Source organism: Panulirus ornatus, chromosome 19 (assembly GCF_036320965.1).
Source record: "Panulirus ornatus isolate Po-2019 chromosome 19, ASM3632096v1, whole genome shotgun sequence".
Classification (NCBI taxonomy): Eukaryota; Metazoa; Arthropoda; class Malacostraca; order Decapoda; family Palinuridae; genus Panulirus; species Panulirus ornatus.
The window spans coordinates 23588957-23615988 of NC_092242.1; the positions used below are offsets into that span (position 1 = coordinate 23588957).

The 27032-nt window shown below is 38.6% G+C and overlaps 1 protein-coding gene across 13 annotated transcripts in view; it reads right to left on the reverse strand.

Annotated features, from left to right (window-relative positions):
• Window positions 1–27032, reverse strand: part of Ca-beta (Calcium channel protein beta subunit) — a 421355-nt gene that overhangs the window by 15593 nt on the left and 378730 nt on the right. For 12 of the 13 annotated variants that reach the window (XR_011714097.1, XR_011714096.1, XR_011714099.1 and 9 more), the window contains 3 exons: window positions 19626–19890; window positions 16749–16877; window positions 15681–15849 (listed from right to left, as the gene is read on the reverse strand). Coding sequence is in view for 9 of the 13 variants with exons in the window: in XM_071673770.1 (XP_071529871.1) it covers window positions 15681–15849; window positions 16749–16877; window positions 19626–19890 (563 nt within the window). In the remaining 4 variants the exon portion in view is untranslated. Of the gene's footprint in view, window positions 1–2568; window positions 2598–15680; window positions 15850–16748; window positions 16878–19625; window positions 19891–27032 lie in introns of all 13 variants that reach the window. The other variant, XM_071673772.1, reaches the window with a different exon arrangement.

The following is a 27032-nucleotide window of genomic DNA, read 5'->3' on the forward strand; positions in this document are numbered from 1 at the left end:
GAAGAGGTAGTAAAAGCTTTGCGGAAGATGAAAGCCGGCAAGGCAGCAGGTTTGGATGGTATTGCAGTGGAATTTATTAAAAAAGGGGGTGACTGTATTATTGACTGGTTGGTAAGGTTATTTAATGTATGTATGACTCATGGTGAGGTGCCTGAGGATTGGCGGAATGCGTGCATAGTGCCATTGTACAAAGGCAAAGGGGATAAGAGTGAGTGCTCAAATTACAGAGGTATAAGTTTGTTGAGTATTCCTGGTAAATTATATGGGAGGGTATTGATTGAGAGGGTGAAGGCATGTACAGAGCATCAGATTGGGGAAGAGCAGTGTGGTTTCAGAAGTGGTAGAGGATGTGTGGATCAGGTGTTTGCTTTGAAGAATGTATGAGAAATACTTAGAAAAGCAAATAGATTTGTATGTAGCATTTATGGATCTGAAGAAGGCATATGATAGAGTTGATAGAGATGCTCTGTGGAAGGTATTAAGAATATATGGTGTGGGAGGCAAGTTGTTAGAAGCAGTGAAAAGTTTTTATCGAGGATGTAAGGCATGTGTACATGTAGGAAGAGAGGAAAGTGATTGGTTCTCAGTGAATGTAGGTTTGCGGCAGGGGTGTGTGATGTCTCCATGGTTGTTTAATTTGTTTATGGATGGGGTTGTTAGGGAGGTGAATGCAAGAGTTTTGGAAAGAGGGGCAAGTATGAAGTCTGTTGGGGATGAGAGAGCTTGGGAAGTGAGTCAGTTGTTGTTCGCTGATGATACAGCGCTGGTGGCTGATTCGTGTGAGAAACTGCAGAAGCTGGTGACTGAGTTTGGTAAAGTGTGTGAAAGAAGAAAGTTAAGAGTAAATGTGAATAAGAGCAAGGTTATTAGGTACAGTAGGGTTGAGGGTCAAGTCAATTGGGAGGTAAGTTTCAATGGAGAAAAACTGGGGGAAGTAAAGTGTTTTAGATATCTGGGAGAGGATCTGGCAGCGGATGGAACCATGGAAGCGGAAGTGGATCATAGGGTGGGGGAGGGGGCGAAAATCCTGGGAGCCTTGAAGAATGTGTGGAAGTCGAGAACATTATCTCGGAAAGCAAAAATGGGTATGTTTGAAGGAATAGTGGTTCCAACAATGTTGTACGGTTGCGAGGCGTGGGCTATGGATAGAGTTGTGCGCAGGAGGATGGATGTGCTGGAAATGAGATCTTTGAGGACAATGTGTGGTGTGAGGTGGTTTGATCGAGTAAGTAACATAAGGGTAAGAGAGATGTGTGGAAATAAAAAGAGCGTGGTTGAGAGAGCAGAAGAGGGTGTTTTGAAATGGTTTGGGCACATGGAAAGAATGAGTGAGGAAAGATTGACCAAGAGGATATATGTGTCGGTGGTGGAGGGAACGAGGAGAAGTGGGAGACCAAATTGGAGGTGGAAAGATGGAGTGAAAATGATTTTGTGTGATCGGGGCCTGAACATGCAGGAGGATGAAAGGAGGGCAAGGAATAGAGTGAATTGGATCGATGTGGTATACCGGGGTTGACGTGCTGTCAGTGGATTGAATCAGGGCATGTGAAGCGTCTGGGGTAAACCATGGAAAGCTGTGTAGGTATGTATATTTGCGTGTGGACGTATGTATATACATGTGTATGGGGGTGGGTTGGGCCATTTCTTTCGTCTGTTTCCTTGCGCTACCTCGCAAACGCGGGAGACAGCGGAAAAAAAAAAAATATATATATATATGAAAATCAATTTTAAAGTAACGGAGTGAATCCTTGCAAGATTGCAAGATTAGATGTCCCAGCTTAGAAATCTTGATTCCCACAGAATCAAAGTACTTGTTTCAAGACACGGGAATTGAATTAATGGTAATTAAGACAAAATTACAAAATGAGCAAATAATTAAAGTTTGGGTTGATTCTTTTGTATAACGTTTAGTGTCAAAGATTAAGAGAGGCACTATCATTCTTTGAATTTCAGAAAAAGGCACTAAACTGTGGGTAATACAGTGAAAATACTATTAGGTCTGAATATCACAATTTTGATTTCAATCTGTCATTTTCTTCAACTTTGAAGTTTTAAATTTCATTTCCCTATACAGTAATATAATTACAAAAAGGTTTACAAGTATACATTATACATTTAAGGTATTCAATATTTCATAGCTTTTTCCTTTTGTATATTTTACGTTGAGTGTAGGTTTACCTCCAGTGTCTTCTCTACTGCATATACAGGCATTTGGGCATTTGTTTAGGAGTCAGACCTTGGAAGGAAAGCAGACATGAATGACACATTACCAATTATGTATCGTGAAACACCCTGTTTTATGGTATTGAATTCGCAGTTTCACAGACATCACTTCTCATGAGGTCACTGAAGAAGCATTTCATCATGTACCCAAGCACTCAGTGCAGTATACTGCTAAATGCATAAATAACATTCACGGTAGTCTTATTCATAAAATGCATTGACCTTTATTTACACCTTGCCACAACAAGAAGTACATAAGCACTTATACATGTTACTATTACATAAGCACTTATATACATGTTACTCCATCTCAACACCTAAAGACATCTCTAGTAGTTCTCTCACCTATTTCACTTTTTTCTTTCCTTTAACATCTGGAAGTAAAATAATTTTTTGAGATCTGCTTTAAAAAATTTTCAGGCATTTTCATGACATCTGGTTAGTTCCCATTAATACTACTACAGCTGAAATATAACTGATACCTAAAATCATGTAAATTAATCATCCAAAGTAACATTTTTAACCATTAAACTATTAGAATAACTAACTTCACAAATAAATGTAAATGGTGTAAGGTTATCCAACCTTATTACTTGGGGTCAATTTGGCATACATGAAAAATTTATAAAATTAAATTTTTTAATTTGGTTGATTGTAACTCATTTCTTGACATTTAACTTTGGTCTACTTTTTACAAAAAACTATCTTTACTTTTTGTATATATCTAGACAAACTAGCAAGTTTTCCTGTTTGAATAAAAACTAGTTTACCTTAGTTTTTGAGATGTTCAGCTGAAATCAAGTAATTTTTTACCATTTAATGGGGGACAGACATACACAAGGGACAGAAACAATGACAGCAAGTTTCAGCTAACAAATGAGACTTGGGAAGAAATTCATCATAGTCACCTACTTTACAAGTAGGAAGAGGAAGGAGTTGTCACAGGTGTCCTAGCTGTGTCTCATGGATCAAAAAATTATGGGATTCTTGGAAAATCAAGTGAAAATGAGATAAGAGTGTTCCAGACCAATGCTATGTGACAGCTGTTTCATATACCATCCATCACCCAATTTATTTCAAACCATCTAAGAATTAATAATGAAGACAGAGAAGGTGGTTAACTGAAATTAAAGAGATAATTCCATATCATAAAAAACAGTGAGTGGGTCAACCCTAAAAGAAGCAGTAACTATATCACAAAGTGGTAACTACTCTGAATTTAAAATAAGAATGAATTTCTTTAAAATTCTAAGCCTAAGCAGTAGGTTTCTTTTTTCACTATTTATTGGTGAATGCTACAAGACTGTTAGGACTATTTATGGTAAAAAGTTACTGCAATGTATGCCAAAGAAAATGAAAAGTACTAGATAAAGATTACCAAACCATAGGCCTATCCTATGACACTTAAGCAACATGATTGGAAAATAGAATAAACTAGGTGATATACAGTATCAGTAGAGAGGAAATTGAATATGGTCATTTTGGAGGTTTGCCCAATGAAGACAGGAAAGTTAGGACAATATTTCTGGTAAAACATTTACGATCAGAATAAAGCAACTAAAAGATAAAGTCAGGAGAACATTCCTAGAGCGACAGGATCATGAAAAGTACTAGAAAGTACTAAGAGATGCTGAGAAGTGGAAAAATCTTGTGGAGCAGCATGATGGTGAAATAATGAAGTTTAAGGATACATGTACCATGGGTATGGATAGAAGCAGGGTTTCCTGGTGAAGACAGATAACAGAACACACAAGTAGTATGCCCACTACTCAAGGAACTATTAATATTGAAAGAAATAAAGAACACTAGCTAGAAGATAGTTCTTAGGATGTAGAGTAAAAAAAAGAACAGAAACTGAAGTGGAACTGACACATAGGAACTCAGAATCTAATAAGAGGAGTAGCACAATGAACCTAGTTGCAAACTTGTCAATCAGGGAAATGTGTGAAGAATTGGATGGCAGTCTTAAGAGACTGCATACGGTTCAAGGTAAATGTGTAGAAATGAAAGTGCCAATTCTTAACAAAATAAAAGCTTAGGAGGAAAATGGATCACAACTTCAACACTTAACAGACAAGTTGGCCACTCCGCAACTGAGAAAGTGTAGAGTGAGGTTAACAATATTGAGTCAGTAATGATCTCTGGGTTTGAAGAACATCTTTACTCAAACTGAGAGAAAAAGAAAGCTAAGGAAAAGGGAGTACATCAAAAGCTATTTGCTAAGATGGACTTACTGGATGCAACACTACCAATAAATGAAACCAGAGGAATCGGTCCATCCAGGTAAGGCGTAAAAGGATATCCATTGAGGATTAATTACCTTTAATATGATTTGCAGCCAAGGTAAGGTAATGCAATCAGAGAAATTTAGCAAAAAAGGATGAATGTGAATATTCATTAGAAGTACTGCACCAAAATAAAGGCAAAGAATCCAGTCACAAGATAAAGGATTAAAGTCATCAAGTGAAGCTATAGGGCTGCCAGACCTCCAACCATTACCTTTGGAAATGCTAATCTCAGTAAGTGGTATATGCCTCAGGTTAAAAATCACACATACAAATGCAGATGGACTGACAGGTGGTAAATGCTAAAGAGCTAGATTTCAAGGACCAAATCAGGGTAAGCAATCAGATATTGTCAGGGTAGTAGAGACCAAAGTCTATTCAGAGGTAAAATCTGGCCAAATATGTCCAGAGGGGTACACAATAGCATGAACGGAACAGAGTAGATAAAGGATGAAGGGGATTGATCCTCTTACTAAGAGAAATGATGATAGATGGCCAATCCACGGTGTATATAATGAGAAGAATTATTATAGGAAATACATGAATGGTAGTGCTGGTAAGTTACAGTCCCAATGGAATTGCAATGATCCAAAACAATTTTCTTTTTTTCTTTTTTACTGGTTGCTGACTCCCACATTAGCAAGGTAGCACCAGGAAACAGATGGGGAAAGACACATCCACTCATTATACACATTATTTATTAAATCTATTATACTTGATTGCTGTTTCCCACATTAGCGAGGTAGTGCCAGGAAACAGATGAAGAAAGATCCATACACAAATGCACACAAGTTGCTAGAAGCAATGAAAAGTTTTTACCAAGGATATATAACATGTGCACGAGTAGGAAGAGAGGAGAGTGATTGGTTCCCAGTGAATGTTGGTTTGCGGCAAGGGTGTGCGATGTCCCCATGGTTGTTTCATATGTTTATGGATGGGGTGGTTAAGGAGGTAAATGCAAGAGTTTTGGAGAGAGGGGCAAGTATGCAGTCTGTTGGGGATGAGAGGACCTGGGAAGTGAGTCAGTTGTCATTTCCCGATGATACAGCTCTAGTGGCAGATTCGAGTGAGAAACTGCAGAAGTAGGTGACTGAGATTGGATAAGTGTGTGAAAGGAGAAAGTTGAGAGTAAATGTGAATAAGAGCAAGGTTATTAGGTTCAGTAGGGTTGAAGGTCAAGTTAATTGGGATGTAAGTTTGAATGGAGAAAAATTGAAGGAAGTGAAGTGTTTGAGATATCTGGGAGTGGACTTAGCAGCAGATGGAACCATGGAAACAGAAGCGAGTCACAGGGTGGGGGAGGGGGTGAAGGTTCTGGGAGCGATGAAGAATGTGAGGAAGGAGAGAATGTTATCTCGGACAGCAAAAATGGGTATGTTTGAAAGAATAGTTGTTCCAACAATGTTATATGGTTGTGAGGCATGGGCTATAGATAGGGTTGTATGGAGGAGGGTGGATGTGTTGGAAATGAAATGTTTGAGGATAATATGTAGTCTGAGTGAGTAAGTAATGAAATGGTAAGAGAGATGTGTGGAAAGAAAAAGAGTGTGGTTGAGAGTAGAAGAGGGTGTGTATGTTGAAACGGTTTGGATATATGGAGAGAATGAGTGAGAAAAGATTGCCGAAGAGGATATATGGGTCAGAGGTGGAGGGAACAAGGAGAAGCAGGAGACCAAATTGGAGGTGGAAGGATGGAGTGAAAAAGATTTTGAGCGATCAGGGCCTGAACATACAGGAGGGTGAGAGGCATGCAAAGAAAAGTGTAAATTGGAACGATGCAGTATACTGGAGTAGACATACAGTCAATGGACTGAGCCAGGGCATGTGAAGCGTCTGAGGGGCCTGGATGTGGATAAGATTCCCCATCAAAGATCACTAGTAAAAACTAAGTCGCATGGTATTGATGGGGTTGTACTTGAGAGAATATAAAATTAGTTAACTTGCAGTTAACAAACAGTAGTGATTAATGGTCAATCCACAGAATGGCTTGATGTAACAAGTGGACTGCCACAAGGATCAGTCTTGGGACCAATTCTCTCTCGTATATATCAACGATGATGACAATGGGCCACATTGCAAGATGCCATAGTTCACTGAAGATACAAAGAGAACAGAGAAGGGGGGCCAGGTGAGGATATTCCCTCAAAGGCCCAGTCCTCTGTTCTTAACGCTACCTCGCTAATGCGGGAAATGGCGAATAGTATGAAAGAAAGAAAAAGAAAGAAATTGAACATCTATAGTTTCAAACAGACACACTGATGAACTGGGATAAAAGTGGCAAATGAATTTCAATATCAGTAAGTGCAAAGTTTTACATTTTGGTAGAAAAAAAAAGGCAAGCTACAGTATGAATTCTGTTGAACTGTGGTAACCTAAAACCAATGAAAGAATCAATGAAAGCAAACAAAATTCTTGGTTTCATAGGTAGAGCATTCGAATCTAAGTCCAAGGATCGACAGAGTGGAGAGATTAGAGTCAAGCAATCAAGATGATTCCCGGAATGAGACAAATTTTTCGAGATATTATACAACTTAATCTATTTTGCTTTGAAAACAAAAGGCTAAGAGGTGATCTAATACAATTATTCAAAATGATCAAAGACTTTGATAATCTTGATCTATCAAATTACCTAAGACTTGATTCGCCTGACCGTGCTCTGTGAGACCATTTAAGTCATGATAGATCTCTGTATACTAGAGATGGTCTTCACTTAAATGGAACAGGAAAAACCCGCCTTGGCAGAGTACTGGATGAGATTAGAAGGCCTTTTTTAAAAAGAAAAACTAATCAGCAAAGCAAATCACGGTCTAGCTAACGACGGAACTAAGAGAGTGGAGGTTGTGAGGAGGAAGGGAGGAATCTGAGTGTGAATGGCATCTGAGGAACAAGTCGTCCAGTCTGACCACTTTAATGGTAGTGGTAGAGGATGGATGGGACCTTGGCGGTAGAGATCCTCCGGGAGTAGGGGTAACCTCACATGCTGAAGAATTAACAAAGGAAGGTCAAGCAGGGTCAGTTGGGGACAACTCGGGCGGTATAAGCAACGTATTAGCACACCTACAGGGAAACTCTCAAATAACTTAGCAAAAAGGCTGGTAGGGTACAGTGCAGGGAGGGTCAGAATAAGGAGGGGGATCCAAAACAGATGGAGAACCGTCTCTCTCACTGCTGCGCACACAGAGATTAACAGTGATAATATAAACCCGTAAACCGACAGTAAGGAAAAAAAAAAAAAGCAAATTCGGTCCACAAATCAACTCCACAGAAAATAAATTTGATAAACACAAATCCCCGGAGCATCATTATGAAATGAGATGGACTTATATCCTATGCAGTTAACAGGAAAACTGAACATTATTGCAACCTCAGAAACATGGGTAAATGAGAATAAACACTTAATCGTCGAGTTAGCAATACCCGGACACAATAAGACGATAAGATGTTATACAATGAAATCAAAACTAAAGTAAACAGTAAAAAGGTTATAATAGCAGGAGACTTTAACAGTCCAAACATAAACTGGAACACATTAAGAGGTGACTGAGAGGGAACGACACTAACGGAGCTGATTGAAGACGCTTTTCTGGAACAAGTAATTTAAAAAACCAACTAGAGGGAAAAACATTCTTGATCTTGTCCTCACCAGTGACACAAACTTAACCAACACATGCGAAGTTGGCGCGAGTCTGTCAAACAGCAATCACAGTTTGATCAGAGATAAATTAAGATTATGAAATAAATGACAACAAACTTGATCCCAGATTACAGGTGAGCAAATTTTGAAAACATTAGACATGAAATTCACAGTACCAATTGGACAAAACTTCTTGACGTTCACACAGTAGAGGGAATGTGGAATAATTCTGAAAATACACGACATGAGATAGTAAATAAACATGTTCCACGAATTACGAAGAGAACTTGCAGTATTTCAAAACCACAGGTGAATAGGAGATTAGATGAACAAATTCGCCCAAAGAAGAAAACATAAGAGAGTCAAATCAATGGGAACCGATGAAAATCAAGAATTGAATAAAACATAGAGTGTAAGAAGGTCATAAGACAAGGTAAACGCGAGGAAGTAAAAGGGACTGCCTTTGAAAGTTAAGATTAATCCTAAGAAATTCTTCAACTATGTAAGACAAAGGAAGACAGTAAGAGAAGGAATTGGACCATTACGAAACGTACATGATTAACTATTGACGACAAGGAAATGGCTACCATACTAAATTTTTCTTTTAACTCCGTATTCACAATTGAAGAAACATCTCGAATACCACAACCAGAGAAAATGTTTCAAGGATCTGATGAGGAAGAATTGAAGGTTAGAAATAAAGAGCTCTGAAGTACTTAAATACTTGAACCAATTAAACCCTAACAAATCTAACGGCCCAGATAACAGCTCCAAGATTTTTAAAGGCCACCAGGAGACAGCTGATGTACCTCACAACAAAAATATTCAACAAATCAGATGGTTAGGTAACAACTGACTGGAAACTAGCAAATGTTCCTCCTATATATCAAAAAGGAGACAAAAAGTGTGCCTTAAACTACCGGCCAATTAGCCTTACGTCAGTATTATGTAAAACAATGGAAAAAAAAATGACACGAGATAAAACTGTCACATTTCTAGAACATGAAATCACATAGGACAATCAACACGGTTTCCGCAATAAAAGATCATGTCCGGCGAATTTACTGGAATTTTTTAATGTTGATTATCAGAAAGTGGGACGAAAAAGTACCGTCTGATGTAGTATACTGAGATTTCCAAAAGGCTTTTGATAAAGTACCTCACAAGAGACTTTAACATAAACCCAAAACACACGGAGTCGATGAAGAACTCTGTACATGGATCAGAGCCTGGCTTACCGGAAGAAAACAGCGAGTAGGATTACACGGCGAAGCCTCAGATTGGCTAGACGTAACTGAGTGGTGTGCCACAAGGGGTCGGTCCTAGGCCCAACTCTTTAGATAATATACATTAATGACCTAGAACTCAGTCTAATATCTTAGATCTCCAAATTTACTGACGATACTAAATTAGGATGTAGAGCTGCAAACAGGCGGGACTAGCAGAGTGGTCAGACAGATAGCAAATTAAGTTTAATGTAGTCGAGTGTAAAGTTATGCACTTTGGGGACACGAATATGCGTTACGACTACAAACTATTCGGAAACTCTCTAAGTAAGTGAAGAAAAGGACCTTGGAGCAGTCATTAGCAGCAATCTGAAATGCACTAAACTGTCAAGCATTAAGTAAGAAAGGTAATCATATGTTAGATTTCATAGCCAGGAACATAGATTACAAGAACCAGGAACAATTCTCACACTTTATAATTCTCTAGGACGACCACATTTTGAATATTCAGTCCAGTTTTGGTCTCCAAGGTATACAAAAGACGAGAAAAAAATTAGAGCAAGTGCAAAGACTCACGACAAAAGTGATCCCATCCTTTAGAAATCTGGTATACGAAAAGAGGCTAAAACAATTGGATCTCTTCTCCCTTTAAAAAACGTAGACTTCGCGGCGACTTAATCCAACTTTTCAAGATTCTGAACAAGTTCGACAGTACAAGAAAATATGGTTACCATGACAAATGGAATAAAACTAAAAGCTAAAAGATGTAGTACCGACATGAGGAAAGAGCCTCTATCTCCCTATCTTATGAGTGTGTTGAGCACTGGAATAAGTTACCCTCAGACGTAATGAATGCCAAGTCTATAAATACCTTCAAAAGTCGTTTAGATAAATATTTCATAGATTTAGGTATACTCTGAGAAAAACGCCAGAAATAAACTGTATAAACGACAACGTTAACGGGGACGCTAAAATGATACTGTGCAGCAGCCGGGAGTCGGTGATAGCTTAAAAAACTGCCGAGCGGAATTACATTTTCTTGTCAAAATAATCTATTCTTAAACAGATAACCCAGTTGTGGGCCAATCGGGCCTCCTCTTCTCTGTCTTTCTCATGTAAACTCATGATTTTACTCGTAGTAAACCTGTGAGTGAACGATTTACCTAGAACGAGGCGAGGTACTTTTTCTTCGACAGAATTATTAACATATGGAACTACTTGCCAAGTAGCGTTGCTGGAAGCGGTACCATAATTATGTTTAAGAGTAGACTTGATAAATATTTCACTCCAAGTCCACGACTTTCATTATTTGCGCCTCCATAGTTTTGTTGACAATGTGAAGGCGAAATAAATATATGCCTTTTATCTTTCACTACAATAATCTGTTTTATGGAGGTAAACCCAAACCTCCCCTTGACACCAAGAACCTTTTAGTTCTCCCTTATAGGAATCATTTCATTTTACTTCCCATGTTGCTTAAACCTTTTAACGTAAATGTTGCCTTCAGCAACACAATGCTGTAAAGAACATCTTAATCAGGAACTCGCCAGAGAGTTCCGCAGGGTGCGTTTATACAGTACCATGTAAGAACTGTGATAAGTTTTATGTTGGGCAGACTGGTAAGGATCTTTCTGTTAGATTTAAGCAACAAAAATATAGTATAAGAACGGGACAAGAATCAAATGCCTTGTTTAACCATGTTAAAAATTATGATCATTGTAATGACTGGAGTAATGTCAATTCGGTTATTAACTATTTTACAACGAGAAATATCATTCAATCTTCTGTCATTAAATACATAGAATTGTAACATTATTAGTGAAGGTCTATACAAATTGGATAGCTTTATTGTTGATAAAATTCTTAAACAGTTCCCCTTCCTGTCCACAAGATCAATTTTATGATACGCATGATGCCAGACTTGAACGCATTCGACCTCCATTCGGGTGGTCACTTGTTTACAAAATGGCGTCCTAGTTACGTCTCTTCGTTGTATATCAACCGACTTGATTATTACACGAAAGTGCACTTGGGCCCTTATCGTGTTTCATTTCCCCCTTGGACTCATAGGAATATATAGACCCCGTTGCTCACCAACGTGAGACAAAGGTTATTCGAGTACATAGCCCTCGAATAGTCATTTCCCTATTAGGGGTGATCATAGCCTAGTAGGAGGCTCCCGCCTGTTGCACAGGGGCCCCGGGTTCGATTCTGGCTGTTGGAGGTTTGTATGTTATATGAAGGTGAACCTTCATATGCACTTTGTTCGTATATATATATATATATATATATATATATATATATATATATATATATATATATATATATATATATATATATGATAAAATAGCGGTTTATCGGATTTTAGCAGCGATTCGGGTGAAAATACACAAACTGAAATATTACATATATTACATACATGAGAAATCATGGCAGTAACTGGTTAACTAATCATAAAAACGCACACGAGTAAGGTACAATTACATGACATAGTGGCACATATATAAGAAGTTTTACATAAAGAATACTATGGTGTATACATAATATACTAAATGATAATCAGTTGAACCTTAGGTGATGAATAATTACAGTAATACAGTAGACGACATACAACATAGCCTAGTTAAGAGTAAACCGAGCTGTTTACTTGCTAACTTCTCCATATGTTCAGGGATTGTTGATGACGTTCACAGTGGAAGGTATAGGACTGTTCTTATACCTATTTGAACGAAATCTGGTTAAAGTCGTTTGGGTGTGTGTGTGTGTGAAAAGTTGACCAATGAGGAATGTGAGGGCCCTGAGCTAGGAGATAGGTCACTGTTGAAGAAGAAAGCTATATAGGTGAGGTGGTCACTCAATCTGCAAGGCTGTGTAACATACTGTGTAATGCGGGAAGGACTGTTTTGTTTACTCAATCATCAGACAGGCAGCCAGGGAAGCGTATGGGGCATGGGATGTTTAAGAGAGCGCAAATCACTCACTACGAGTATCTGGTGATGAAAATGCTGGTTCTTAAAGCTAAGGAGGAGGACCTATCGAGACTAAAGGAGATAGCCGACAGGGATGCCACGCCTCAACTGAGAGAGGCTATGTGGAATGACATTAACTATGCAAGTCGGTGTTGATCGTTGGGTTGGATGACAAACATCGGAACAAAGAGAAAATGGGTAATGGAAGGAGGGAAGGAGAAAAGCATGTCAAGAAAATACTAAATGTGATGGACTCGTTATATGACAAAACAGACGAAGTCAGGCAAGTCATAAACGGACGATTACTGGGGGGAGTATCTCTGAGATGATTCAGATGGGTAATACACTTGTTAAAAAGAAAGTCCAAATATCTGTTTGTCAGAAGGGGTACACCAAGAAAAGAGCAAAAGATAACTAAAGAAAAATAAGAGGAATGGTAAGTAGCCCGTGCCTCAGGCTGGGAGTAACGTATACAAGTGGAGAGAGTGATAGAGAGTGGTAATAAGAGGCAAGGATGTACATATCAAAGACCGACTCTGAGACAGTAATAGTCATATGGTCGTAGTAGTGGTGACAAGACTTGAAAAAGAGTTCAGGTGTCCCTTTATATGTCCTGAGGGATACGCGGTATCAAGGAGGGACAGAGAAGAAAAAGATATAGGGGGGAAAAACGCACTCGAAAAGCAACACCATCAAATTTCAGGAAATGCTGATGGATGACTCTTTCAAGCAGAAAACAGTTGGAAAAATCACTGTAGGAACGACGTGTATTATAGTACTGTTAACTTACGATCCTCTTTGAAATTGCAGTGATCCAGAACAACTTTCATCACAAAGAAGGAACAATCAGGATAATATTGAGCTTCAATTACAAGGAAAGAGATGGAAAAAGCTAAGTTCACATGGGGAGGAAGAGTCAAGGAGAAACAAGTTCCTAAGATGTATACCGGAGAACTTTCACTGCAAGAACTCGTCCTTACACACAGTCGCATGGAAATTAAACCCATCGTAAATGATCATGTAATGCTTGAGTTTATTATGCGGTTAAAGGGGACTCAGATAAGGGATTAGAAGACAAGTAAAACTCAAACAGGATACGTGATCGTGACAGCTAAGCAGATCTGAACAAGATCTTTGAGAATATAAACTGTGAAGTTCTATAACCAGAGTATAGACCTTTGCTACAGAGGGCTATCTGAAGTCTAATGAGTTAGAAAATGGATACCACTAAATACAAACGAAGGAAAGTCGAAAAACAGTTCAGTATAAGATGTTAAAGAACAAAAGTACGTGCAAATGTACTACAGAGGAGATACAGGGAACACAATAGCCGGATGGCATTTGAAAAATATATGAGTAAGAAACGAGTACCCATGATAACGAGAGAGGAGCACAGTAACTCTGAAAAGAATACTATGGAAAAGGCAAAAGCCATTCCGAAACATTTCCATGAGGACAATACAAGAAAAATATTGGATAAAGGGTAGCGAATCAGGCAAGGGAGAAACTGATGAGATAACTAAATATTCTACAGACTAAATGACAAGTTCAAGTGCGTTTCCATAATAGAAGAAACTATAGCGCCAACACCAGGTAGATGTGATGGGAAAGAGGTCTTCGAAAGCAATCAAATAGGCTATCGACATGATTAATAAATATACCTTCACCTGTATAAGGTTAAGGGAAATGAAAGATATGGGCTGCAGAAATGTGCTGATACACTTACACTTCATAGGTCGCTCGAAATATTGTTTATCATGTTGTTAAAGGAAGATAAGGAGCTAAAGGAGAGGTAAATGGTTGTTCTGTCTTTAAGAAAGCTGCTCAGAAAATTGGGCTAAACTCAAAACCAGTCTCCCCTGAGAAACACTGGAAATGAACATCAGAAAGCAAATGGACGATTACCAGTCAAAAAGAAACTACTTGACCAGGAGACAGCAAGGATTCTAGGAAAGATCACGCTTTACGAATCTCTTGGACTTCTACGAGAGAGTGAACTCCGTCTTAGAGAAAAGAGATGGATGAGTAAACTTTGATTTCACACGAAGTTTTCATGCAGCCCTTCAGGACATTAAAATTAGAGGCGCATATCTACAGAACTACATGACAACAAGGAGGGTGATGGTTCTGGCTGAAATACATGCGTTATACAAAGACGACTTCCTTTGGCGATATTTCTATCTCTGCCCCGTGTATGGAAAAGGGTTTTGTTGTGGGAACGGAGGCACATGATTCATTTTCCTTTGAGAATACTGTTCATCAAATCTAGGGTTCAGCCACTCTTGTTCTGCAAAGGGACCCAACACGTATGAGGCTTGGAAAATTCTTTCTTCGACTCAAGTTCTGTTTTCATCATTACCGATCGGTTACTGGTGAAGCAAAGCTATTAATTTCATAAGCAAAATGAAATAAAACCTCTTCTATCAGTGAGAGATCTTTCTACAGTTTTGGGCCAAAAGTATCGTAATTTTTTCCCCATAACAATGGTATTACAATAGCGGTTTCACCCGCTGAAAAAATATATATACACTTTTTTAAAGTTCCACAATAAAATCCAATAGTCTTCTTCACCAACTGTTGTACTAGTCTTACGTCCCTTTGCATGACTTCTTTTTTAAAACACTGTTCCCTCTGGACACAAGTGACGGGTATGGATCAGTTGACGTCCCTCATGTTGTCAAGGAAGAACCTTCCAAGTCTTTTATTTTTTTGTCTCAAACCAGACATTTTCTTTCACATGAAATATTCAGTATTGCAGCCTAAGGATGACTGTTCTAACTATCGTCCTATTGTCATAATTTTTACTTTCTCCAGTAACTGAATCTCTCCTCAGCTTATACTTCTCATCTCGAGTCTTACAGGTTCCTCTGATGACTATTAGGGTTTATCTAACCTAAGATCCGCTGGTGACATCTCTCCAATATTACCGAGCTCAAGTCGTCCTCTCTGACAGGCTGTAGGGTGTCTCCTACGGTATTTTCTAAGATATTTCCAAACCTTGTCATGGTAAGTGTTGGGCAAAGGTACTGATAATTCCCGTAATTCCCTAAACACAGCTCTTCCACTGGGAACGGTGATCGTACGATAAACAAGCAGTGTATTCCATATATAATGCTGCATAATTAATTCATATATAGAGATTAGCGTAGGATAAGTCTCATACAATAGACTGCTACTTATATACGGTTTTCATAATCTATAGTAAAAAAAAGTGAAAATTACACATCAGATTAAGCTTATTTATCAATTACCACATAATTCAAAGGATTATTTCCTCATATAAGTTTTAAGATACGGTTGTGCAATATTTGCTCTGCTTGTGGTTGTTTTTGTCCCTACTGACCTGGTGGGGTTGAGTTAGTTCTCATGAGATTTCCTTGCGCATGGTTAGACCTTGGGCTTGTGTGGGGTGACGGTAGTGGCCGCTGGATCTGAGGAGGTGGGAGGGGAGGATGCGTCGCTTGCCAATACGCCTCCAGATACTCTGCTATGTGCTCGCAGGCATCCTCAAGCTGGAAATAGGATGTTCCTTTTACTACAATATCTTTGTCTGTGAGGAAAAGGAATACTCAAAATTTAGCGCAAGTATAATCAAGACCGTTGATAACCTCGTAGATAACCCACCAGTGGTCGTGTTATCTATCCTTCCCACAATACTCCCATATACATTCCTTGCAGACAATAATCAGCCAAGTGCTGTATGATGAGGATTCAAGAAAGCTAAGCAGTATTTCAGATTAACCTCGATGATGTTTACGAGACAGCATTAAGGCAGTTTAACTAAAATCTAGATATGATAACTGAAGATACATATATTAGGAAAATCAGTATAATAACACATAATAAAATCAGTATAATAATATAATATCAATACTGAAACAGTTCAGTTGCTGAAAGTATAGAAAACATATTCAAGAAAAAAAATGGATGGGCAAGTTGGTGTATTTCTGAGGCTTAGTCCAGACGAGAAACAGAAAACATGTATAACAATACGTCAAGGTTTTATAAGATGACAAATTAATCAAGACAGAACTTTTCGAACGAGACTTGTTTTATCATATTGAACAGCATGTATTACAAGATTTTACTGAAATCTATGTTCTTCAAAAAGGTCTTTTTTTTTTCTTTGAAAAGTTTTTTCTTCAAAAATGGAGAGTGAAATGATGAAAGTCTTCTTTATTTTTTCTACTGGCCTATTATCTTGTTATATAGTACCAAAAGGCCACAGACTGGCACTAAACAAATTCATACGCATGTTTTATAATCTAAGAACACGTTATATTATGAGGAAATCTCGTGTTAAGGGGATTCAGGCTGGGAGGACACCCCAAAATTTTATAATTCCTCACGACCAAGCTAACGCTACTGACCGCTGAACAACAACGGAAGCATTAGAAGGTTTCTGACGTACCTGATTCTCATCAAGAATGACATCAAACATTTCTGGAGGACACTGAGCTAGCTTCTCAGCCGCAACCATCTGAACGTTGAGGTTACGACTCTGAGACTTGCCACGGGATTTTATTAAACGCTGCAGTACCTGGAAAATATAATGCATGAGTAGGAGAGAGAGAGAGAGAGAGAGAGAGAGAGAGAGAGAGAGAGAGAGAGAGAGAGAGAGAGAGAGAGAGAGAGAGAGAGAGAGAGAGAGGAGTTAGACGTATCTGAGCCAAGATAAGGCTAGATATCATTTTAGGCTATAAGTCTTTAAAGTCCTAAGAAATAATGGCATAGTGACCCCTTACAACGTCACTACTTGCTAAGCACTCTTTGGGTAGGCATATATAGATTTACCACAGTGCAGCCCAGCCAATAAAAGACAACGCCTCAAGAAACAGGTTATTCTGGCTTTGCCTGGAAGGAGTGAACCAGTGATACAGTTGGTATGGGAGTGCTCGACCCTGGCCTGCCCTGTTTTAACCAAGTCATTAAAATATCAGTTTTTATCTTGACTCTGAGCCTGACAGGCGACATGAATATTATGGCAATCGTACAACACTTTCGGGAATACTGTGACTGAACATTACTGCTCTCAGCGGCTTGCTTACTGTGTACCCCAGGCTCATCCTGTGAGCGGTAGCGCAAAAGGAATACAGAGGTCACAAAGGGTCTTTGTCATACCCCATGGCGAATAATCATGACATACACTGTTACAGAGGTGGTGCAGTACATGAGCGTTCAGTCTTTCATACACTATTATCATCTGTTAAATGCAAACAGATGTGTCTCAGAAATTCAAGGTATCTTTATATCAACAATGAAGTGGTATGCCTTTTCTTGTAGGGTTCGAAAATTTGCGATTCATACGGTTAACATCCCCAGATGAATGCCCTCAGCCCAGATTTTAATCTAGCAGGACAACATCTTGGGTCTACTAATCTTGTTACTTTCTTCGTGCATATGTTTTACTGACGAAGTGAATATTATTGCGTTCTTACATCACCTCACAACACGGGCGAAGCCGCTGAAATAGAAAGCATTCAGAGATCTTTCACAGCCTATTCTAAAATCCTAAAGGAACTAAATTACTGGCAACTGCTAAAATCTCCCAGGCTATACTCCCTAGAGCACGGACGGGAGGCATATCATCTATACATGGAAAATTCTGGAAGATATGTTTCCCTACTTACATTCAGATATAACATCCTACTGGCACAACAAGCATGCAAGACTAAAAGTCTACCTCTGAAATCTGGCAGTGCTACATGCACAAAAAGAACGAACACCTTAAACATACGGGGCCCTAGACTCTTCAATACCTTACCATCTACCACCAGAAACAGCCTGGGATGCACGTTGGAGAAGTTTTAATGTACCCTATCAAGTACCTACCAAGTGTAACCAGACCGGCCAGGCTGTGGGAGATATTCAGCAGCCTGGGCTCAGCCCGGGCTGTTGGGGTGAAGACCCCCGAAGACTTCACCAGGTACTCACCAAACGCATTTCAGCGATGAAAAATGAATCTACTAGTACATGTTGGCACTCTTGTTTGTAGTTTCTTAACATGAAATAATAATAATAATAATAATAATAATAATAATAATACAGTATGTCTCGAGGCCGCAGAAGTTCAGTTTGTCTGGGAAGCCCACAAACCTAGCCCCGGAGCTGGTCTTCTTGTCCAGCAACACGGTGTATGTGGCCAAACCTTGGCTTGTTCAGTGTTGACCTCTACAGTAAGTCAAGCACAATACTTAACAGTATCGAGAAAGACTTGAGCCATGTGAAGATTACAGTGGAAGTCTTACATTCTATAACCACTGGAAAACAGGTATCATGGAGTCGTCTTCACATTTTTTTCTGTATTGATAAATTAAGGTGCTTTTAAGTAAAGCAGACGCCCCTTCCTTCTTGTTCTGTTACAAAATACATGATCAAGAGGGCAGGTGATAGGTTGGCTAAAAGAAAAAGCTGCAAGTTTATAAAAAAAAAATCAAGTTTCTGAGCCAGTTCCATGAGCTATATACACTGACGCCCACCTCTCTCCGAAAAGTTGTTTTCGACGACGCAAGGGTGCAGCAGCACCAGCTGCAGGGTCAGTGTGACACTGGTGGGAAGATCGGGATAACGTCATAGATTACCCAGTGAGTGACGTCTATAAAGATATTTTTTTCCATTTCAGGCAGTTCTAGAAACATTAGAGTAAATATTTTTTGCCTGCATTTGCCGTGGCTGTGGAAACATCTGCCATGTGAGTTCTCTAACATGCTGGCTGACTAATACTACACCGCTCGTACGGGGAATGCATAACGGGGCCAGGTGATGGATCTGGCTCAAAAACATGTTTTCATAAGCTCAAAAACCATTTCTCTTTCAACTGTAACCAACAGAATTGGAGCTAAACTGACATATGGACATATGGAAGGATTTACGAAAGATGTGAAAAAAAATGACCACTTCGTTTTAATATAGACTAGGTTAAACAATGAAGGCTTGTGTTATGCCATCATGGCTTCATTCAAAATAACTTCTCTTAAACATAAACTTGATATGTAGTTTTAACCACATGTGAAAAAATATACATCTTGTGTGTGTGTGTGTGTGTGTGTTATAGTACAAGAAAATGGAAAGTAATGACAATAAAAATTTCAGGGTGGGAAGACGAGACGATTGTTCACGACAAAAATTCTAGTCCTCACTTATCTACAATGGTGTATCATTTTGTTTTCCATAGATTTTTATCCTCCATATTGTTATTTGTTAATCTTCGCATCTACATTACATGTGAAATGAACAACTGCAGAGGTGAAACTCATGTTTTAAATCAGTGGCAGCACCGAAGAAATACCTTTGGTGACGAGATCTTGAGGTATACGAGGATAGGAGCTAAAGATGTCTTGGCAAGTTGTGAAGGATGGTTGATGGTGTCACAGTCCAGCACAACCAATTGCAAAGTTCTTGCCAGCTCAAATATTCGTTCGATCTCCGCCTGAACTTCTGCTATACATGAAGACCTAGAGTTGGATCGCTCCATAAGGGCACGCTTACTGGGGTTGTTCAGGAGACTCCGTTTGGCGAGCGAGATATCGGCACTCACCCTAGTTATGATGACCCTGTAGATATAACTCCTCATTATAACCGACTTAACAATTACGCGGATAAAGTCTTGCACTCATAGGGAAATGACTGACGTGAACAAGTAGTGATCATGTGCAATGATAGAATAGAACAAAAAGAGAATAAACAAAAGCTAGATGGTTAGAATCATGAATGAATAGAACAAAAAGATTTCGTGTACGTAATATAAAAGTTTCAACAATGGACACACGGATATGAGATCTAAATATTCTTATCCATTACATCGTCTCCCACTCTCCACGAAATCGGCTCAGTAAGAATGTCACCTATGCGTCTCCGTCTTGACTCAGTTCGATACATTCTAACATTCTTCTACCTTTCTCATCCTCTAACTTTCTCGCTCCACATGAACTACTGCATTCCACAAGTTCCTCTCATTTTACTTTCATACTGTATCAATTCATCTTGCTGTATATCCACTATTCAATCATATTGATCCTTCAGACATCAAGGAAAGCTGAACAATTCCGTTTTCCAAGTTTTTCCACACCTGTACGTAGACTAGTCTGACTATCCCAACTTCTTGTAATTCTTCTAAGAGCTTTCAAAACAATTTCCAGTGTTGGGCATCCACTCTGACATATGCCCTCAGCATATTTCCAAGCCCATGACGTTCCTGACGCTCTCTGTACACTTATCACTGAATCATAACACATTCCAGATCTCTACTCGCAGACGAAGCCACCTCACTTTTACCATTTACGTCTGGGTTCCTTCTCTTAAACCAAAGTCCTGAACTCCTTCACTCTCGTCTGCAGTTCTTCAGCAATATCATTCATCACTAGAATGACTCCTGCATCAAGAACATCTTAAATGTCTTATTAATTTCCTGTTTTTTTTTTTTCCTCGGTTTACTTCTAACAGACAACCTAAGACAACACATTTAAAGGAACATTCGTGGAGACATAAGACGTCCAGTTTCCTTTAATGTTAACCCCAAGCCACTCGCTCTCTCCTTAGCCTGAGCTGTCATAAGCTTAGCCCTAAATCACTTATCATACTTATACTTCAGTTTCCTATCCTGTCAGCTATAACATATGGTTTTAGCAAGTCCCCCCTCCCCCTCCAAAAAAAAAAAAAAATGCATTGTCATGCACGGATCTGGCAACTTCCTAGTTCTATAATAAACATTCACTTCACACAACCACATAGCCCTCGAAAATTCTATTTGCTTTACTCTCAACTTCTGTCATTTCAGCTTTCCCTGCAGGTATATATTCTCATGTCAAAAACACAGACTCCGTCCCCTTTTAACTCATCTACCAACCTTTAGCTCAATCTTACATCACTCTTCCATTTTTTCTTTGTTTATTAATGTTCAAATGTTGTATTCTCACATTCTTTATGTAGTTGAACTGGGGGAGAAGTGTGGCAGCAAACTTAACATGATACAGTATGGTAATAACTTTAACATGATACAGCATGGCAGTAAGGTGAACAACATGATACAATATGGCAGTAAGGTGAACAACATGATATAGTATGATGGTAAGGTGAACATGATACAGTATGGCAGTAAGGTGAACAACATGATACAGTATGGTAGTAAGGTGAACAACATGATACAGTATGGCAGTAAGGTGAACATAAGTATGGTAGTAAGGTAAACATGGTATAGCATGGCAGTAAGGAGAACATGATACAGTATGGTAGTAAGGTGAACAACATGATATAGTATGGTAGTAAGGTGAACAACATGATATAGTATGGTAGTAAGGTGAACAACATGATACAATATGGCAGTAAGGTGAACATGATATAGTATGGTAGAAAGGTGAATAACATGACACAGTATGGCACTAAGGTGAACAACATATGTTAGTAAGGTGAACATGATACAGTATGGCAGTAAAGTGAACATGATATAGTATGGTTGTAAGGTGAACATGATATGGCATGGCAGTAAGGTGAACAACATGATGCAGTATGGCAGTAAGGTGAACAACATGATACAGTATGGTAGTAAGGTGAACATTATATAGTATGGTAGTAGATGAACATGATACAGTATGGCAGTAAGGTGAACAACATGATACAGTATGGCAGCAGGGTGAACATGATACAGTATGGTAGTAAGGTGAACATGATACAGTATGGCAGTAAGTGAGCAGCATGATATAGTATGGCATAAGGTGAACATGATACAATATGGCAGTATAGTGAACATGATACAGTATGAGAGTAAGGTGAACAAAATGATATAGAAGGGTAGTAAGGTGAACATGATACAGTATGGCATTACGGTGAACAACATGATACAGTATGGCAGTAAGGTGAACAAAATGATATAGTGCAGTAGTAAGTTGAACAACATGATACAGTATGGCAGTAAGGTGAACAACATGATATAGAAGGGTAGTGAGGTGAACACGATACAGTATGGCATTAAGGTGAACAACATGATACAGTATGGTAGTAAGGTGAACAAAATTATATAGTATAGAAGTAAGGTGAACAACATGATACAGTATGGCAGTAACGTGAAAAACATGATACAGTATGGCAGTAAGGTGAATATGATACAGTATGGTAGTAACATTAATATGATACAGTATGGCAGTAAGGTGAACAACATAACAGAGTGGTAGTACGGTGAGTAACATAATATAATATGGTAGTAAGGTGAACAACACGAAACAGTATGTCAGTGAGGTGAACAACATAATACAGTGGTAGTAAGGTGAACATGATATAGTATGGTAGTAAGGTGAACAACATGATACAGTATGGCAGTAAGGTGAACATGATACAGTATGGTAGTACGGTGAACATTATGCAGAGTGCTAGTAAGGTGAACAAAGTGATACAGTATGGTAGTAAGGTGAACATTATACAGTATGGTAGTAAGGTGAACATTATACAGTATGGTAGTAAGGTGAACAACATGATACAGTATGGTAGTAAGGTGAACATGATACAATATGGTAGTAAGGTAAACAACATGATAAAGTATGACATTCAGGTTAAGACAAGATACAGTATGGTAGTACGGTGAACAACATGATACAGTATGGTAGTAAGGTGAACAACATAATATAATATGGTAGTAACGTGAACATGATACAGAATGGTAACGGCTGAACATGATACGGCATATACGGAAGTAAGGTAGTATGGCAGTAAGGTGAACATTATTTAGTAAGGCGAACAACATGATATAGTATGGTAATAAGGTGAACATCATACAGTATGGTAGTAGGGTGAACATGATATAATATGGTAATAAGGTTAACATGATATCGTATGGTAGTAATGTGAACAACATATAGTATGACAGTAAGGTGTACATGATAGAGTATGGTAATAAGGGGAACAACATGATGGAGTATGGCAGTAAGGTGAACATCATACAGTATGGTAGTAAGGTGAATATGATAGAGTATGGTAATAAGGTGAACATTATATAGTAAGGTGACCATGATATGGTATAGTAGTAAGGTGAACAATATACAGTATGGTAGTATGGTGAACATGATATAATATGGGAGTAAGGTGAAGAACATGATACAGTATGGCAGTAAGGTGAACATAATATAATATGGGAGTAAGGTGAAGAATGATATAGTATGGCAGTAAGGTGAACATGATACAGTATGGCAGTAAAGTGAACACGATATAGTATGGTAGTAAGGTGAACAACATGATATAGTATGGCAGTAAGGAGAACATGATAAGTATGGCAGTAAGGTGAACAACATGATACAGTATGGTAGTAAGGTGAACATGATATAGTATGGCAGAGAGGTGAACATGATACAGTATGGCAGTAAGGTGAACATGATACAGTATGGCAGTAAGGTGAACAACATGATACAGTATGGTAATAAGGTGAACATGACACAATATGGCAGTAAGGTGAAAAACGTGATATAGTATGGTAGTAAGGTGAACATGATAGAGTATGGCAATATGGTAAACAGTATGATATAGTATGGTAGTAAGGTGAACATGATACAGTACTGCAGTAAGGTGAACAACATTACACAGTATGGGAGTAAGGTAAACATGATACAGTATGGTAGTAAGGTGAACATGATACAGCAAGGTGAACATCATGATGTAGTATAGTGGTAAGATAAACATGATACAGCATGGTAGTAAGGTGGACATGATACAGTATGGCAGTAAGGTGAACAACATGATACAGTATGGCAGTAAGATGAACATGATACAGTATGGCAGAGGTGAACATGATATAGTATGCCAGTAAGGTGAACAACATGATATACTATGGCAGTAAGATGAACATGATACAGTATGGCAGTAAGGTAAACATGATACAGTATGGCAGTAAGGTGAACAACATGATACAGTATATACGGCAGTAAGGTGAACAACATGATAAAGTATGGCAGTAAGGTGAACATGATACAGTGTGGCAGTAAGGTGAACATGATACAGTATGGCAGAGGTGAACATGATATAGTATGCCAGTAAGGTGAACAACATGATATAGTATGGCAGTAAGGTGAACATGATACAGTATGGTAGTAAGGTAAACATGATACAGTATGGCAATAAGGTGAATATGATACAGTATAGCAGTGAGGTGAACAACATGATATAGTATGCCAGTAAGGTGAACAACATGATACAGCATGGTTCTAAGGTGAACAACATGATACAATATGGCAGTAAGGTGAACATGATACAGTATGGCAGAGGTGAACATGATACAGTATGCCAGTAAGGTGAACAACATGACGAAGTATGGCAGTAAGGTGAACATGATACAGTATGGCAGTAAGGTAAACATGATACAGTATGGCAGTAAGGTGAATATGATACAGTATGGCAGTGAGGTGAACAACATGGTAAAATATGCCAGTAAGGTGAACAACATGATACAGTATGGCAGTAAGGTGAACAATATGATACAGTATGACACTAAGGTGAGCAACATGATACAGTATGGTAGTAAGGTGAACATGATACAGTATGGCACTAAGGTGAACAACATGATATAGTATGGCAGTAAGGTGAACAACATGATACAGTATGGCAGTAAGGTGAACATGATACAGCATGACAGTAAGGTGAACATGGTACAAAATGGCAGTAAGATGAACATGATACAGTATGGCAGTAAGGTGAACATAATAAGTATGGCAGTAAGGTGAACAACATGGTACAGTATGGCAGTAAGGTGAACAACATGATACAGTATGGCACTAAGGTGAGCAACATGATACAGTATGGCACTAAGGGTGAACAACATGATACAGTATGGCTGTAAGGTGAACATAATATTGTATGGCAGTAAGGTGAACAACATGATACAGTATGGCAGTAAGGTGAACAACATGATATAGTATGGCAGTAAGGTGAACAACATAATACAGTATGGCAGTAAGGTGAACAACATGATATAGTATGGCAGTAAGGTGAACAACATAATACAGTATGGCAGAGGCGAACAACATGATATAGTAAGGCAGTAAGGTGAACAACATGATACAGTATGGCAGTAAGGTGAACAACATGATACAGTATGGCAGTCAGGTGAACAACATGATATAGTATGGTAGTAAGGTGAACATCATGATATAGTATTGTTATAAGGTGTACTGCATGATACAATATGGTAGTAAGGTGAACATGATATATGGTAGCATGGTGAACTACATCATATAATATGGCAGTAAGATAAACAACATGATACAGAAAGATGTTCATTATGCGATATGGTAGAAAGGTGTCGTATCATATGATGAACATTTTCAAAGATAAAAAACAGTTGAGAAAACAGATATTCCGAGGGGAAAATACGGGAATCGTGTATTGAGGGGAGAAAAGAGGAGAGAATGAGAATGGTACACATCATACATGGTGATGCCAACTACTGAAATGTTCATAGCAGTTACACTCTGCTGAGGAGAAAGCAGAGCCTATGTCAGCATAACTAGAAGTAGTAATTATTGTTTGGCACATTTGCGTCATTCAAGGACAATGCAAAGAGTGTAGTCAGTAAAGGATGAAATAATGGAGTAGAGAAAATGGCTTGAAATAAATAATAATAAATATATATTCATCTAAGCGACATGACTTGAGACACTGAGAGGGTAGACTGGTGTAAAAGGTGTATGGGTTTTGGAGAGAGAGAGAGAGAGAGAGAGAGAGAGAGAGAGAGAGAGAGAGAGAGAGAGAGAGAGAGAGAGAGAGAGAGAGAATGTGGTACGTGTAACAGCAAAATCTAATGTGTGTGTGTGTGTGTGTGTGTGTGTGTGTGTGTGTGGCAGCGGGTGCTGTATCTGAGGAAATCTACACATGGAAGATCCTGCAGTGGTAGGCCAGTAGTGACTGTCAACACAGAGGGAAGCAGAGGGTTAGAACCTGTACTGAAACCGTTGGGTTAGTCTGATAACTTGGCACAAGTTTCAGCACACAGGATCTGAGAGAAAGGGTCATATAGACAGTGGCAGTGTATGGTCCTTGAATGATCTTGAACACCTGAACATGTTCAGGTTTTCGATCGTGTGGCCAACAATATGACACGAACAGCTTTGATGATGTTGGCAGTAGACAGTAATGGAAAGAAAATGTACAACCAACCATTTCAGAATGACGTGAAGGTGATTAATTGTGAAAAGGAAATAAAACCATTTCATCTAGATGGAAGTACTTGTTTTTGAAAGTACGTGAAGGGACACGGAAGAATCAGGACATTTTAATATTGGAATTATCATTGAAAAATATCTGACTGCCAGGAAAATCAGGCAAGATCTGTGTAGTGAGGAATGTATGTGTGGGGAAGTGAAGACTCAATACGGTGAGAATTTTTTTTCTTAATGTTTACTGAAGAATGACTGAAGATTGACATTATTCAACTTAGTTGTATAACTTAGTGCCCTCAAACTCATGATTAGTTTAATAATAGAAGGTGTTATAGCAGCGGAAACTTAAAAAAAAGAAAAAACTTACAGGATGCAAGTACTTTGTATAGCCTCCACCACAGATTTACAGAAATGGAACTGGCTATGTAGATGAAATAACATCAATAACGGGATGATATGTCAAACGATTTTGATATGTAGCTGGAAAAGTGTAAAAAAAAAAAAGTAATTAACGATTGGAATTAGAACATGCGTAAGTTATAACCGCATGGCATGCTGTATAT